Source organism: Anopheles aquasalis, chromosome Y, assembly GCF_943734665.1.
Source record: "Anopheles aquasalis chromosome Y, idAnoAquaMG_Q_19, whole genome shotgun sequence".
Lineage (NCBI taxonomy): Eukaryota > Metazoa > Arthropoda > Insecta > Diptera > Culicidae > Anopheles > Anopheles aquasalis.
This window is the reverse complement of record NC_064879.1, coordinates 3,774,923-3,789,145: the sequence shown is the minus strand read 5'-3', so window position 1 is coordinate 3,789,145 and position 14,223 is coordinate 3,774,923. Positions and strand designations below refer to the sequence as shown.

Sequence of the window (14,223 nt, the reverse complement as noted above, 5' to 3'; positions counted from 1 at the left end):
GCCATTTGCGCTTTTGTTTTATACATTACAGTGTAGTTAGGGCCTTTTCTGTTTTGGCAATCGTATTTATTGACCGTGAAAATTGTGAGCCTTTTTGCTGCAACATCCCACAACACTCGTTGTTTAGTAGAACCAAGGTCACGGTGAATGAATTCCACAGCATTCCACGAATCGATCGCCGGGCTGAGGCCTTTGTTTGGCCCCATCACTACTGTGGATAGGCAGTGCTGGAGAGATTATCGCTCAATTGAAACGCTGTACAGGGGTCCAGTTTTGCTGGTTGTATAATTGTATCGCACGCATGTCTTAAATGTTTATTTTCTTGCTCCCGCACAATTGGCTTAAATACTATGCGCTAATCGGATCCGCGTCCGCCGTCGAGGACGCCGTCCTCCGTCCCGCACTCGTCCACATCCCTACTCTTTACTAGACGAGGCTGGCAGCAAGGGCAGAATGCTTTTAACGGCAACCCACGGACGTCTCTACTCTCGTTGTCGCGACAATATGACTGAACGCTGCTTGGCGCGGAGTGCGATTGGCATGCCAATTTGGTGGGACCATTCACTAAAATCCGTAAAACGTGTAAAGGGAAATGGGGGAAGGACGGAAAGGGGGAGGGTTTGTCCCTGTATTTCTAACCACATCTTCGTTCCCACTGTTAACTGTACTGTGCTCATGCTACATGCTCTCTCTCTCGACACTTGTGGCCGGTTAGCCGGTCGCTACATTTCAGCGATGATGGTCTCTAAGACAGGAGAAGGGTACGAGAATGATATTCCGTGAATGGTTGCGTGTGCCGTTGCTTGCCCAGCTGGCCCCAATCTGTCCTTCGTATCACTGTAGGTTTCTAGATAATTGCTACTCATTTGTCCTTTCCATTCCTATCGTTACTACTCCTACATCCACAAGGATAATAATATTAGTAATAATAAGAATAAGAATAATAATAATAATAATAATAATAAAGATAATATTAATCGTTACTCTTGAAACGCTGCGCCAGATCACAGTAATCGTGTTTGTTCTTCTATTTTTACCTACCTCATTATTTCTAGAAAAAACTCCTACCACTAAACGGACATCATACTCCTCTAAATCTCTACTAGGCTCTAAATAAATTCTCCTGTTTTCCTCCTGCTCGCAGCGGAGGGGGGGGGGGGCGCATATTATGGGCAGAGCAGTGTCGTTTTGAACTCGTTTTCCTCTCTCTCTCTCTCTCATTCTCTCCGCAGAATAACATTGAAAGACTGCGCCTAACGCTCTATATATATATATATATACTTATATGGGTGTATAAATATAAGAAAAAATCTTAAAACGAAACGACAGCCCTGCATCTCATACGCATTCCCGGTTTGCCTTCGCTGGGTCTGGGCCTGCTCGCACCTTGCTTCCTTTTTCTTTGTGCACTGTGTACTGTCCTATCTTATAACCAGGGTGAGAGAGACAGAGAGTTGGAAAGATGTAATATTGTTGGCACTCATGAAAGGGATTCGTAAAAGGGAAATTCCGGATCGACACTGTACGATCGCTAGCCGCCAAACTATCCTCATCGTCATCGTCATCGTCAGGCGTTCGCTGGCCGGCCGCTCATCTTGGCCGCAGAAGAGGACGACGAAACCGGTGACGAGGGCGACGAAGGTGTCGCCGAGGCCGAGGTAATCGTCGACGGTGACGACGACGAACGGGATGACGAGGGTGAGCGCGAACGGAGCGGCTGCTGTTCCCCACCGGCGGCAGACGCAGTCGAAGCAGCAGCACTTTGAATCCGTTGCTGTGCCGGCTGCTGCTGCTGCTGCTCGACGACGTTTAGTGCCGTGCTGGAAGTCGTCATCACACCATCGTCGAGCGAGACAATCGGCTGCACACTTGGCGCGGTACTGCTGATGAACTGGTGAGCGTCGTGTTCGTGCTGTTGTTGCTCCTGCAGTTGTTGTTGTTGTTGCTGTTGCTGCGATGGAAGCGAAAGGTGATGGTAGTGCTGATGATGGTACTGCTGCTGCTGCTGCTGCTGCTGCTGGGGATGGAGATGCTGATACTGCTGTTGTACCCTCAGTGGCGCTCTCAGTGGCGCCCACGCTGACGCCAACCGATGCTGATGGCGGTGGTGGTGACGTTCGTCTTCCACGACTTCGAACCGCTCGTCCGCAGTGCCAACGTTGCTGAGCTCGCCGCTGCCGCTGCTGCTGCTGCTGGCGGCGTTACCGAACAGTCCGGTTGCCGTCTGGCGCAGCTTACGGAACCGATTCCAGAAGTTGCCAGTTCCCGTTGCAGTGGTGTTGGTGCCACCGCTAGTGCCAAAGGGTTCGAGTCCGGCGCAACTCATCGGAGCGGCGGCGGCGCACGTACCACGCACCTGGCGCTGCTGCTGGTGGTTGGTGCTCTCAGCAAAGAAGCAGCAGGTGGCGAGCGTACGATGACGGGTACTGGCGGTATGGTGCTGGTGGAACGTGGTAGCCGGTAGTAGCCGTGTGTCGAGGTTGCACCGTTCTACCGGCGGCGCATGCAACGCATACAACGGATGGTGGTGCAGTGGTGGATGTGGGGACTGCAGATCGCACACGTCGCCGGTGCAGCACGTATCGGAGCACCTTCTACTGCCACCACCCAGCAACTCGTCCCCATCATCATCTGGTGGTGGCGGTGGATCCGGTGCGTTGGTGACACTCCGAACAGGGCTCGTTGTCGTCGCGGTTACGCTGGTGCGACAGCTCGCACCGATGGAGCTGGTAGCGCGCCCACCTCCACCACCCCCGGTACTCCGGGACAACATTGCGGCCATCGACAACGAGGTGGACGAGGAAGGGGAAGTGAATAGTCCAACACTGCCACCGCCACCGCCACCGGGTGTCCGCAGGCCAAACAAGATCGGCTTCCGACCGCTCTGCGACTGCTGCTGCTGCTGCTGCTGCTGCTGCTGGTGGTGATGTCCCGGATCTGGTTTGTTTGCCGGCCCAACACCGCCACCGGTGTGATAGTTGGTGATGCTTCGGTAGAGGATGCTGCTGGAGTAGCTGGTACCGCTGGTGCTGCTACTGCTAATCCCACTGTCCACATCGCCGTACGACTTGCCGTACGAGATCGTGGGCGAGTGGCGCTCCGTTGGCTGTAGGGGCGAAGAAGCGGCACCGGCGCCGGCGCCGGTGGCGATCGACAGCTGCATCACATGCGTACCTCCTCCTCCTCCTCCTCCGTGGCGTCTTCGAGAATGGTGGTTCATCGAGCCAGCCAGGAGGGCGAGCGGACCTGGTGGTAGCCCCGTTTTACCCTCCACCGGCTGATCACCGGCCGGTTCGGTTAGGTAGGAGGAGGAGCCCGCGGGCGCACCACAGTACGCGCCAAGGCTGGTGCAGGGCCCCGTGCCACCGGGCGGGGCATGGATCAGGACATCGCCGAGATGGATCCGTCCACCGGCAGCACCGTCCCCGTCCCCGGGATGCTGCTGGTGCTGGTGCTGGTGCTCGTCGTACGACGGCATGATGAGCCGCTCGACCGACAGGTTCAGCTCGCCGATGATCCGCTCATGCTGCAGCTGCACCTGGCGCCATTCGGCGGACAGATTGAACAGGCCTGCCGTAGTGCCCGTGCCCATGGTCGTTGGTTCATTCGCTCCGGCATCCGGCGCTTCACTGCCTGGGGCCACCCCCAACGGTTCCCCGGCGTTCCCTCCTCGGGGTTCCACGTCCTGGATCGGCTCGGATGGTGTATCGGTGGGGGGGCCGGGCTGGGGCGGTGCACTGGTCGGCGAGTGAACGATTGCGGACGGGCCACCGACGACCGACGAGGAAAGGGAAGGTGGTGGTGGCGGTTTACCGCACCGCGCCGCGCCCGACGGTGGACCAGTGACCTGCGACGCGCCAATGTCCTCGTAGATGTTCTCCTTCGTACCGTAGCAGGTGGTGAACGAGTGGCGCTCGGTCGTTGGCCCCAGGATCGTTGGATCGCTGCAACCGGGCCGGGCCGCCGTAAACGGCATCAGCGGAAGCGGACCGAGTGTGCTGCCCGCACCAGTTCCCATCATTGGATCGCTCAGCGGGCACGGGGCCCTGCTGCTGCTGCTGCTGCTGCTGGTGGTGGTGTTTGCTGATGAGGATGACTTTCGGAAGATGTTGGTAAATAAGGCACGCAATGAACCGGTCGTCGTGGTCGTCGATGCGCCACCGCCGGTCAGTGCCGGTTTGCTGCTGCCACCAGCACCACCACCAGCCGGTAGCGTGTAGTTGTGATGGTGATGGTGATGGTGGTGATGCGTCGTCATGTGTTGTGCACTGGCGGGATGGTGGTACCCTTGCTGCTGGTGTGGCCGCAGGCCATGATGAAAGATGGTGCTCGGTGGCAGTCCACCTGTTTTCAGTGAAGGCAACGGTGGTTGCTGATGGTGGTGCGTTGTAGTGGTTCGTCGCAATTGCTGCTGCTGCTGCTGCTGTGCGTACATTGGCACACAGTACGATGAGCCCGACGAGGAAAGGGACGGCGGTGGTGGGGAATGGGCACCCGGGGGTTGCACTACCCCCGTCCCACCATCACCAACCGTCTCCAGCAGTGTCCCGTCCTGGGGCTGACCGTGCGTGCTCGCCGGAACCGGTCGCTGCAGCAGTATTGGTTCGCAGTAGGCGTACGAGTACTCGGCCGATTGCGAATGTCCCGCACTGCCCAGGGCATTCACCGGCCCCGGGGGCTGGTGGGGCCCATGGGGCCCGTGGGGCCCGGTGGGGTTTCCACCGCTCCATTTGCTGAAATGCTGAAATGCGTCGATTAGAGGTGTTTGCCAAGGCGAAGCAGAAGGGGAAAGGACGATACTTACCAGATGCCGGGGAACGAGTCGATCGTCCACTGCGTGCAGATCCGGATTCGGTTGCTGCTGCTGCTGCTGCTGCTGTTGCTGCTGGTCCCGGTACACCTCGATGCTGTCCGGATCGGCCTCGGGATAGCAACCGGGTGGGGTAAGGGTGCTCGGTGCCAGGATGTGCATCCGATGGTGTTGCTGGTGCTGCTGCTGCTGCGTTGGCATCACCTGACAGCAGCCACCATCAGAGGTCAGCGGTGGCACCGGTGGTTCCGATTGCTCCCGGACGGCAGGCGGTGCACCGAAGCACGGTTGATAGAGGTTCTCGTTGGAGATTGGTGTGAGGGGCGGGCTGGTGGTCGACCCGGAGTACATGTACTTCGGTAGTGTGGGTGGCACTGATGCCGATGCTGCTGCTGCTGCTGCTGCTGCTGCAGCAGCCCGATCGAGTCGATCCTTCTTCCGGTGCCGATGCATGCCGGTGCTGGATACTGCTCCTTCCGGTCCCGATGATGATGTAGATGATGACGATACTGACGATGTGGACGAGTAGATTGATGATGGCGATGAGGGTTTATTGCTGCTAATGCTGCTTCTACTTCTGCTGCTGCTGCTGCTGCTGCTAGTGCTGCTAGTGCTGCTGGTGCTGCTGATTCTACTACAGTTCACATTGGCACACGACTGTGGTGTTGGCGATGATGCTTGATGCTTGGCTGCTTCCTGCTGTGGTGACGACGGTTCGAGCTTCCTTCGTATGTCTTGCTCGTGCTGGAACTGGTAATACTGCTGCTGCTGGTGGTGCTGGTGGTAGACCTGGTGCTGGTGCCGGTGCTGAGAGGCCATATGACCTCCCAATGGAGTGCGCTTCATTTTGCAGTAACATTATCATGCCCTCTTGTGTTCCTGGACGGTTTTTTTTTCTTTCTTCGTTTTTTTTTTTCGGTGGCGTATGAGGCTGCGCGCGCGCGCGCTCTCTCTCACTGGGTGAAGTGGGGTTTGTGGGGCTGGGTTGCCCCGGTGCTATTCACGCCGGTGCCCACCAACCACCAGCGAGAGACCACTGCTTCTACTCAGGAGCTGCAACCGGCTGCTTGTATTAGACCACCGCACATACCACCGCAAGGTTTGTTGTTGTTGTTGTTGTTGTTACCATCGGTGTGTCACCGTCGGGAAATGGGTGCAATGCGATTGGTTTGCGAGGATCGCCGGCAAAGTTCAAGAAGCGGCAGCATAAAAGGGCAGAAACAGGGGAAAAACGAAAAGAAAAAAAACGTTAGTTCTGGTGGGTGGTAGTGGTGGGAGGGGGGGGGGGGGGTGGAAAGGATACGGTGTCGATGACGGTGCCGGCTGTCGCTGTCTTGATGTGGTACTGCTCTTCCGGCAAACTCCCTCTCCCCGCCAATCCACCAATTCTTCAGCAAATCCATCTTGTCGGCAAGCACGGGGGGGGGGGGGGGAGAGTGTTTTTCGATGATGCCATGCGGGCAGAAGTTGCACCAGCAGCAGCAGTAGAGCACCGCACACGCATGCACACAAGCGTAAAAAAGGATTTGCGATGGGATGGAAGGGAGGGAGCGATTTCTTTCTTTCTTTTTTTTTTTTTTGTCGTAAAAGAAGAAACCTGCCAATTGAACCGACCAAAAATGCAAACCAATGAAGAGAAGCAGCAGCAGCGGCGGGGGGCGCGCGCGCGCGCGAGAGAGAGAGGGAGACAAATACCACGAAGTGCATCGTCGTGCTTCGTGCTCCCCCCCCCCCCCCCCCAATATCCCCTCCGGTACACCCCTTATCCTGGTGACCGGGAATACTGGGCGCAAATACAAGAAACCGCCCCCCCCCCCCTACCCCCTCGGAGTGGTTTCGGAAGATCACAACACAAAAACCGAAACGAAAAACCGAGGGGAAAATATAAAACAAACCGGAAAAATATCAAAAGCCAATTAGGAGAGGAGGGGAAAGGTGGGGGGGAGGGGGGGGAGGACTGGGGATTTGTGCGCGTTGGTGCGGCGGGAAGCGGATGCATTCCGCAACCTCCACCCCCCCCCCCACCTTTCCCCTTTCGCGGCATGTTTATCTTTTTCTTATTCCTTTTGTTCCACATCACATCCTTCTGCATAAAACCCCTTCCCATTCCGCCACGCACTCTCCATTCCCCCCCCCCCCCCCCCCGGTCTCACACATCTCTCACATTACGTCGCCCACCCCGTTTGAGCGTCCCTTCGCTGGGAGTGCAGTGCGAGTGCAGCGCGAAAGAAGTGCAAAAGAGAAGTGCAGCCTGACGCATACAGACGACATGCGACGACAACGGCACATGTCGGCGTGTGGTAACGTTGTATGCATCCGCTTTTTTTTCTCTCTCTCTCTCTCTCTCTCTCTCTCTCTTTACGAAAATCGTGAAAAGGACTCCACAGCAGCTGCAGCAGAAAAGAAAGAAACGAGAACGAGAGAGAGAGAGAGAGAGAGAGAGAGAGAGAAAAAATGCAAAGAAACGAGAGGAGCAAAAATGCACCCCCGCAAACCACCCCAGCCAGCAGCAGCAGCAGCAAGCACGCGCGCATATGTGTGTGGACATTCTTTACGCGAGTCTCCCCCCTTTCAACGCGCGCCGAACAGCGAATTCATCTATTTATTACCTTCGCCGCCTTTACCGCCCACTTCCCACCACCCGCACCATTTCCACCCTTCAATTCATTCTCTCTCTCTCTCTCTCTCTCTCTCTCACACAGGCACACAAACACACCGCACACACAGCTCTCACTATTGCTTTGTGAATCCTTTGGATCGCCGGCGTCGTGTCACGGGCGAGAAGGGATTAAAAAAAAGAAAAAGAAAAAAAGGGTGGCTGCTTGCTGCTGCTACCCTTATCCCACCCCCCCCCCCCCCTACCCCTCCCAGCTCCCCTTCCCAATGTGCACATCCTCTGCAAGAGTACAGTAACCCCTTGTTGGTTTTTTTTTTCATCCCCCAGCCCCCCTCCCCCCGGTCCCTTCACGGTCCGTACGGCCTTCCCGTGCGCGCAGGGTAATTATTTAAATTTTCCTTACGCACCCTCACGCTTCACCCTCACCCCCTTCCCCCCCCCACCCTGGGGTGACAGTTTTTGGGCGGCTGGATTGTGGATCCTTCCCGCGAGCTCCTCCGACACTGATCCTTATTATTTGCCGTTAGGAATGGCTTCTCTACTTCTTCCCTTTTTCTTCTTCTTCTCTCTCTCTCTCTCTCTCTCTCTCTCTCTCTCTGCATTGTTCTGCATCTTCTCTCGGCTGCTGACTTGGCATCAGAGACTTAAAGTAGCGGTAGAATTGTGTTGGTGGGGGGGGGGGGTGCTTGTGCCTTACTAATATGACTCACTGCCCAGTCCTGCGTTCCGGTGTCCGCGTGTCCGCGTGTCTGTATGCATGTCTGCGCTAGTGACTGACGTCAGGGGTGACGAAGCGCAATTGAATGGGGTTTTAGCGCGATTGAACACATGCATTTGGGCATTGAACCCGGGCGGGGTGGAGGAACGAGAGGATATCGGTTCGAGAACCGCGCGGACCCCGGCTGATCGCACAAAGAACAACAGTGAACAGGTGAGCTCCGGGGAGAGAGACAGAGAGAGAGAGAGAGAGAGAGAGAGAGAGAGAAAGAGCGCAAGTCTCCAAGATAAGCAACCTAAGTACCACCGGCGTTGCTCGGATCAGCTCCAAAAGATGAACTGATCCGTTCGACTTCTACATGGTCTGTCGCAAAGTAAACAGGACTTTTTCGCATAGGAAAGTTTCTGGTGGCGCTATCTTAATGTAGATATTTTTGTTTGAAAGGTGCATCCTCTAGGGACTTTCAGTCAAAATTTCATGGCATTTGGTCGATTGGTAGCAAAGTTATGGCGACTAAAGTGACAGTATATTAGTGGCTGGTCGGTAGCAAGCAATCTGAACGGCTAAAAATCCACCATCAAGATTAGCTTTTAAACGCGATAGAAACATTCACCGAATTGATGCAATAAGTTGGTGGTGATGATTGTCTATCCAGTGGCAAAGTTTATGAGTAGTATACGCGTTTCAAAACCCGGCTCGTGAAGGCCTCGACGTTCGTACGATTACGCCAGGAAGCATCGAGTGAGTGCGGAATTTCCTTAAATTAAAAGCAAATGACCGAGCCAAACGGTTACTGCCTAATATTATCTTGATGTTTTGAGGTGTTTCATGCATCTTATTACGTCGTATTCGTTGTACAGAAGGGAGTTGGCGGTTGTTGCGCCCATAATGCGCAGTCACATCCACGATCCACGCTCAACACTGTTTTTTGACAAAAAAAAAAAGCAGCTGTATTTTATCGAACAATCCGGCCCCGTAATCACTTGATCTGGTAGCCTGGGGCTACTTAAGTATTCAGTAAACTTCATTTGTGGATGAAACGGAAACGTTATGCTGACATTTTGGCCGTTCAGAAGGCTTGCTACCGACCTCCCACAAACATACTGTCACTCTAGGCGCCATAGCTTTGCTTCCGGTGGACCAAATGCCATGAAATTTGGAATGAAAGTGCCTAAAAGATGCACCTTTCAAACAAAAATTCGTGCATTAATGTAGCTCGATCAGAAACTTACTTATGGAAAATAGTCCTTTCCTTCCCGTTTGCAGGACGATTTCAAAAATAATATGGCCAAACAAAGATCCAAACCCCCGAATTTGCCGAATACTGGATCCTGGCCCAGTCCAGGGGTACGGTCCAACAACGATGCACACTTGCTGTGCATCCTCTTCTCGCCACATTCCGCAACTGGACAACATTTGTCGCCTGGCTTGTCGTGGCCAACACGCACACACACACACACACATGCCACCACAAGGACACACAAAAGTGCTCCGTCCGGCACAGCTGGCCTGTCTTTTCTTTGTACCTGTGGCCGCGTGCCGCAATGCCACTGGAAAGGAACGGGAATACTCTCTCATTCTCTCTCTCTCTCCTGTCGATCAATGGTATGTGTGCGAGCTCGCAATTATGATGCTTCGATTCGAACATTCCTGGTCGGTGTCGGTGTGCCGAATCGGGGGTCCCGCGACGGTCGATCCTTTCACCCCAAAAAACCGTCCATCCAGATCAATCAGCTTAAAAGGAGAGTGCAGGGTGGTAGCGGGGGGCTGAGGATCTCTTACGACACCACCAGCAGCACCAGCAAGCGATCGATCGTGCGGTGGGTTTTGGGGTGGGTCTCACAAAAAAAAAAAAAAAAAAACGTTGAGCAGGAGAGTAGGTCGACGAGACGACCGAAGACCGACGGTCACGCCGGGAGGTGTGAGACGCACATGCCCTAAATGATCGCGGACGCGCATCTTCCTTTTGGGAGGGGGGGGGGGGCTCTGCGTGTCCACGAGCCGTGACATCTCGCGACTCACGCGAAGCACACGCGCGTAGACAAAACAACAAAAAAAAAACACATACGGCACATCACGAGCAGCTCTCGAAAGCAACTCGAAGCAAAATGCGGCCGTGGCCTCACTGCTACTGCTGCTGCTGCTGCTGCTGCTGCTGCTGCTGCTGCTGCTGCTGCTGCTGCTGCTGCTGCTGCTGCTGCTACTGCTGCTGCTGATAGGGACAGTTAAGGAAAGGGGGACCATCAACCAGCAGCAGCAGCAACCTTTATGGGGCTAAGAAGCCAAGAGCAGAGACGGTGGTACCGTTCAACCACCTAAGCGGACGCACACACAGGCGTGCGCGCAACCATCATAAAGCACACATACAGGCGCGGCACACCATTCATATGACATCCATAAAATCCGAGAAGCAGCAGCAGCAGAAGTCACTAGTGCGTAATTCTCTGCTGCTCAGCAACAAAAGCTGACTGGCTGGCTGGCTGGCTGTGCTCTTCTCGTTCGTCGCGCTTTCTAGAACGCGTTTGCTGCTGGCCGTCGAGGTTGATGGCGCGTCGCGAATTCGCGTGGCTGCTGCTCGTGTTCGCTCTTCTTTCGATTTTTGATTGTGCGGAATTTGGCTCGCTTGGCGAGCAAGCCCCCCCCCCCCCCTTTTTGCCGGAAACGAGTTTTTCATCGGCTGAGGTTCATCGAGGTCGAGGCGCGCTAGTTCGGAGAGCGCCGCCTGGAGAGAGCAAGAGAGAGAGACGCACACCGGCGACCGATTGGCTTGGCGCCCGGTGCGCTGCTGATTCAGCAAAGCTTCTGTGTTCCCCACATGGTCAGGCGTTGAAGCCAATGACAAGCCGGCAGGTTGAGAGTAGGGTGAGGGGGCAGACGATTGAGTTGAGTGGATGACAGATAAGGCTGTGGAAAACAACAACAAATTGATCAAATTTAAAAAAAAAAAAAAACATTTACCATTACCCCATTCATTGGTGTGCAGCAGCAGCCGTCGTGGCTCGCCGCAGCATCTCGCTCGCTCGCTCGTACTCTCTCACTCTCACTCTCTCTCTCTCTCTCTCTCTCCCTCTGAACTGTCAGGATCGACAGTAGCGTTCTCGGGATGCTGAGCGAAAGGGAGAGAGAGAGAGAGAGAGAATGAGAGAGACACAACGGAGACGGGAAGGCGAGTATCTCGTGTCCGCGTCCGTTCTGGAATGCGATCCACCCTCCCCCCTTTGTTGCTCTCTGCCGTGGTGGCTGCTATACACTCCGATGATGCTGCTGTTCGCTGTCCGTCGTCTGCTGGTCAGGCGGCACACAATGCGGGACACAATGGGGTTGACGGTGGCTGCGCGCTGCTACTGCTGCTTCCCCTTTATGACACTTGCTCGCTCGCTCGCTCGCACAATCGCACCGAGGACGAGGAAAACAGACGCGGAACTGGAAGTTGAACCCACTCACTACGGGTCGATCGTGCACAAACACAGAGCACGCACGCACGCACGGGCGCACGGACGCTTTTAAGCCGCCAAAAGGGTACCGGCGGTGCACGACGCGCGACCGAGACAAATCTCGACTCGATCCTGCTGCTTGCCGCAAACCAAACCGCACGGCCACAACACACAACAAGGCAGCAGCGGTGGCGGCGACAACAACAACAACAACGGATCACCCTTTCTCTTTTGCGCGCGCGCGCGCGCGTTCACGAACCTCTTCTGTAGACGCCCGATCTCGTGCCCTTGCTCTCTCTCTCTCTCTCTTTCTCTCTTCTTCTTCTTTTTCTTCTTCTGCTTTCAGTCTCTCTCTCACTCGTGATGCTCGTGGACTCCCACCCGACCGCGCAGGAAGATGTATGCGAACTGAACCCGAAATGCGTGCGCGCTCGGCGACGACGACGACGACGACGACGACAACGGCGGCATAATCTCTCTCAACCCCGTGGTCGTGGTGCGTGGTCGCCTCCTTCTCGCCCATCTCTGGGTGTGTGTGCTCGGATGATGCTGCACGTACACAAGGGTGCTTTCCGTGCACACTGGGTCCGCCGCGGTGCCGACTATCGACAAAAAAAGATAACCAAAAAAGGATATAAGGAGGCATCAACAACAATATCATGCGTAGAGAAGGAAATGACTTACGCCACGTTTTGTTCTGTTAGTGTTCTTTTTCTTCTTCTACACATGAGCCGTCATTATATATGTAAAAAAAAAAAACTAAAATCAACAATATCACGACAGTCTTATAAGCGACCTGGGCGCCCTACTAAGGACATCGCAGGAGTTTGTGTCTTGCAAGCCATCGTATCGACAAAAGTACAAAGCAGCAAGTCCAGTGTCCAGTGAACTAACGATGAATGAACTGTTGTTGTTTTTTTTTGGGGTGTAAAAATCTAAAGTATTTGTTAATTGGTAGTAGTAACAGGATCCACGCAATCATCACTAACAACCGAATATCGTGCGCTATCAATAAGCGCGAATATGCGATCGAAGAGATATTTTGATTGAAAAGAAATTCAATATTTTTTTCATGGCAAAACCGAATGTTAGCTAGACAAGGCCTTTTTTTAACAAAAAAAAAAAAAAAAGGTTCATAATAAACCGAGTTAAATATCCAAGGATGGAAGAGGCCAATCGAGAGAGTGGTGCCTACGGCTGCTACGTGCCGAAAAGAGAAAGAAGAATTTTCTACAACAATCCCGAAAGCGCGTTTTGCGAACGAGACCCTTGGTGCAGATCAATTTGAAGAAAGAAGGTTTTGAATGAAGTGAAACTTAGTATCTAAAAAACCGTAGCACAGCTCTGTGCGATTCAAAATAAGAGAAAGGATAAAAAACTAATAAAAAATTTAAAATAAATGCATGATAGCAGGGGTTGAAAAATGTCATTACATGAGAGAAGGAGCGGGTAAAAAGGATATACTTAATAACTCCTGATTTCCCTCCCTTCTACTCCCGTTCAAGGTATTTTAAAGTTTCTCGCACATTAAATCGGCTGTTTAACCACTAGTAGTTTAATTGGCGACTCCAAAAATTGTGCAATTTTGTAGAGATGTAGAAAAAGCGGGTTTTTTTTTTCGTGCGCAGAATGTACAACACCGGTACCGGTACAATGATGACGGTACAGATGTTTTGTCCACCCGGTGGACACACTGTGCCCAGCCTCTCTCTCTCTCTCTCTCTCTCCTTTTGGCAGCCAGTTCATCTCGGTTACACGGACGGCGTCAGGTCTCGTCTCGTGTGTGTCCTGTAGCTGTAGCCAGCATAACAACATAAAAACCGTGCAGCTGCGCTGGGTGTGCGCACGGTTAGCGGTGGTGGCGTCCGCCTTGGCCGCCTTAATGGTCGTTTGCTGCTGCGGCCGGCAAATGTTCCCAAAGTGGAGTACAGATCCGCCCGACGATGCCACCCCACCACCATGCCATGTATATCTGGGCGGGCGCCGGCCCCCTCGCGCCCCGAAGAGGCCGCATAACGAATTGGGCGGAAGAGATGCATTCCGTGCCTTTCGAGCCGCGAGCCCTCCGCCCCCTCTTAACATTCTCTTTTTTTCTCTTCTCTCTCTCTCTCTCTCTCTCTCTCTCTCTCTTGCGCGTTCTTGCGTACTGGCTCTGCGACCTCTGGCGTTTCCTCCAAAAACAAAACAAAAAAAAACAAAAGCCTGGGATGCCTTGCTACCTTCTGCTGCTGTTTTCTCTCTCTCTCTCTCTCTCTCTCTCTCTCTTCTTTCTTTGTTCTCTCCTGAACTCTAGAATCTGGAATTGTCGCGCGAATTCTCGTACACGCCAGCTCGCGACTTCGGCCTCGCTCGGTCTACTCCTTCTCCCTTCCCTTACTTGCTATTTCACAATATTCCGCCAAACGGTGAGCCGGCATCGACGGACGGAAGGAACGGGAAGGGGCCCACGTCGTCGTCATCATCGTCAGCCATTCACACTCCCCACAGAAAAGGCGGGCACGGGGGTTGTTGGGTTGAAAACAAAAGCAATAACGAAAAAAATTAAAACAAAAAAAACCGAATACGAAGCGCATAATTTCTTCTCACGCCATGCGACACGCGGTTCGACTTTGAAGCGGACACCCAGCACCATAGCGGGGCGATC

At 54.0% G+C, this 14,223-nt stretch overlaps 1 protein-coding gene across 3 annotated transcripts; it reads right to left on the bottom strand.

The window, feature by feature from the left end:
• Nucleotides 1–121: 121 nt before the first annotated feature.
• LOC126579880 (trithorax group protein osa-like) lies at nucleotides 122–11,960 on the bottom strand. Of its 3 annotated transcripts, none has more exons than XM_050243576.1 (3): nucleotides 11,839–11,960; nucleotides 4,805–5,873; nucleotides 122–4,741 (listed from the first exon to the last, which is right to left on the bottom strand). In XM_050243576.1, exons 2-3 carry the CDS (start codon nucleotides 5,654–5,656, stop codon nucleotides 1,568–1,570), a joined length of 4,026 nt encoding a protein of 1,341 aa, XP_050099533.1. In that variant the 5' UTR covers nucleotides 5,657–5,873; nucleotides 11,839–11,960; the 3' UTR covers nucleotides 122–1,567. The 3 variants fall into 3 exon arrangements, with proteins under 3 accessions (XP_050099533.1, XP_050099532.1, XP_050099531.1); XM_050243575.1 differs by having other exon boundaries at nucleotides 11,104–11,952; XM_050243574.1 differs by having other exon boundaries at nucleotides 11,110–11,952.
• Nucleotides 11,961–14,223: the final 2,263 nt, after the last annotated feature.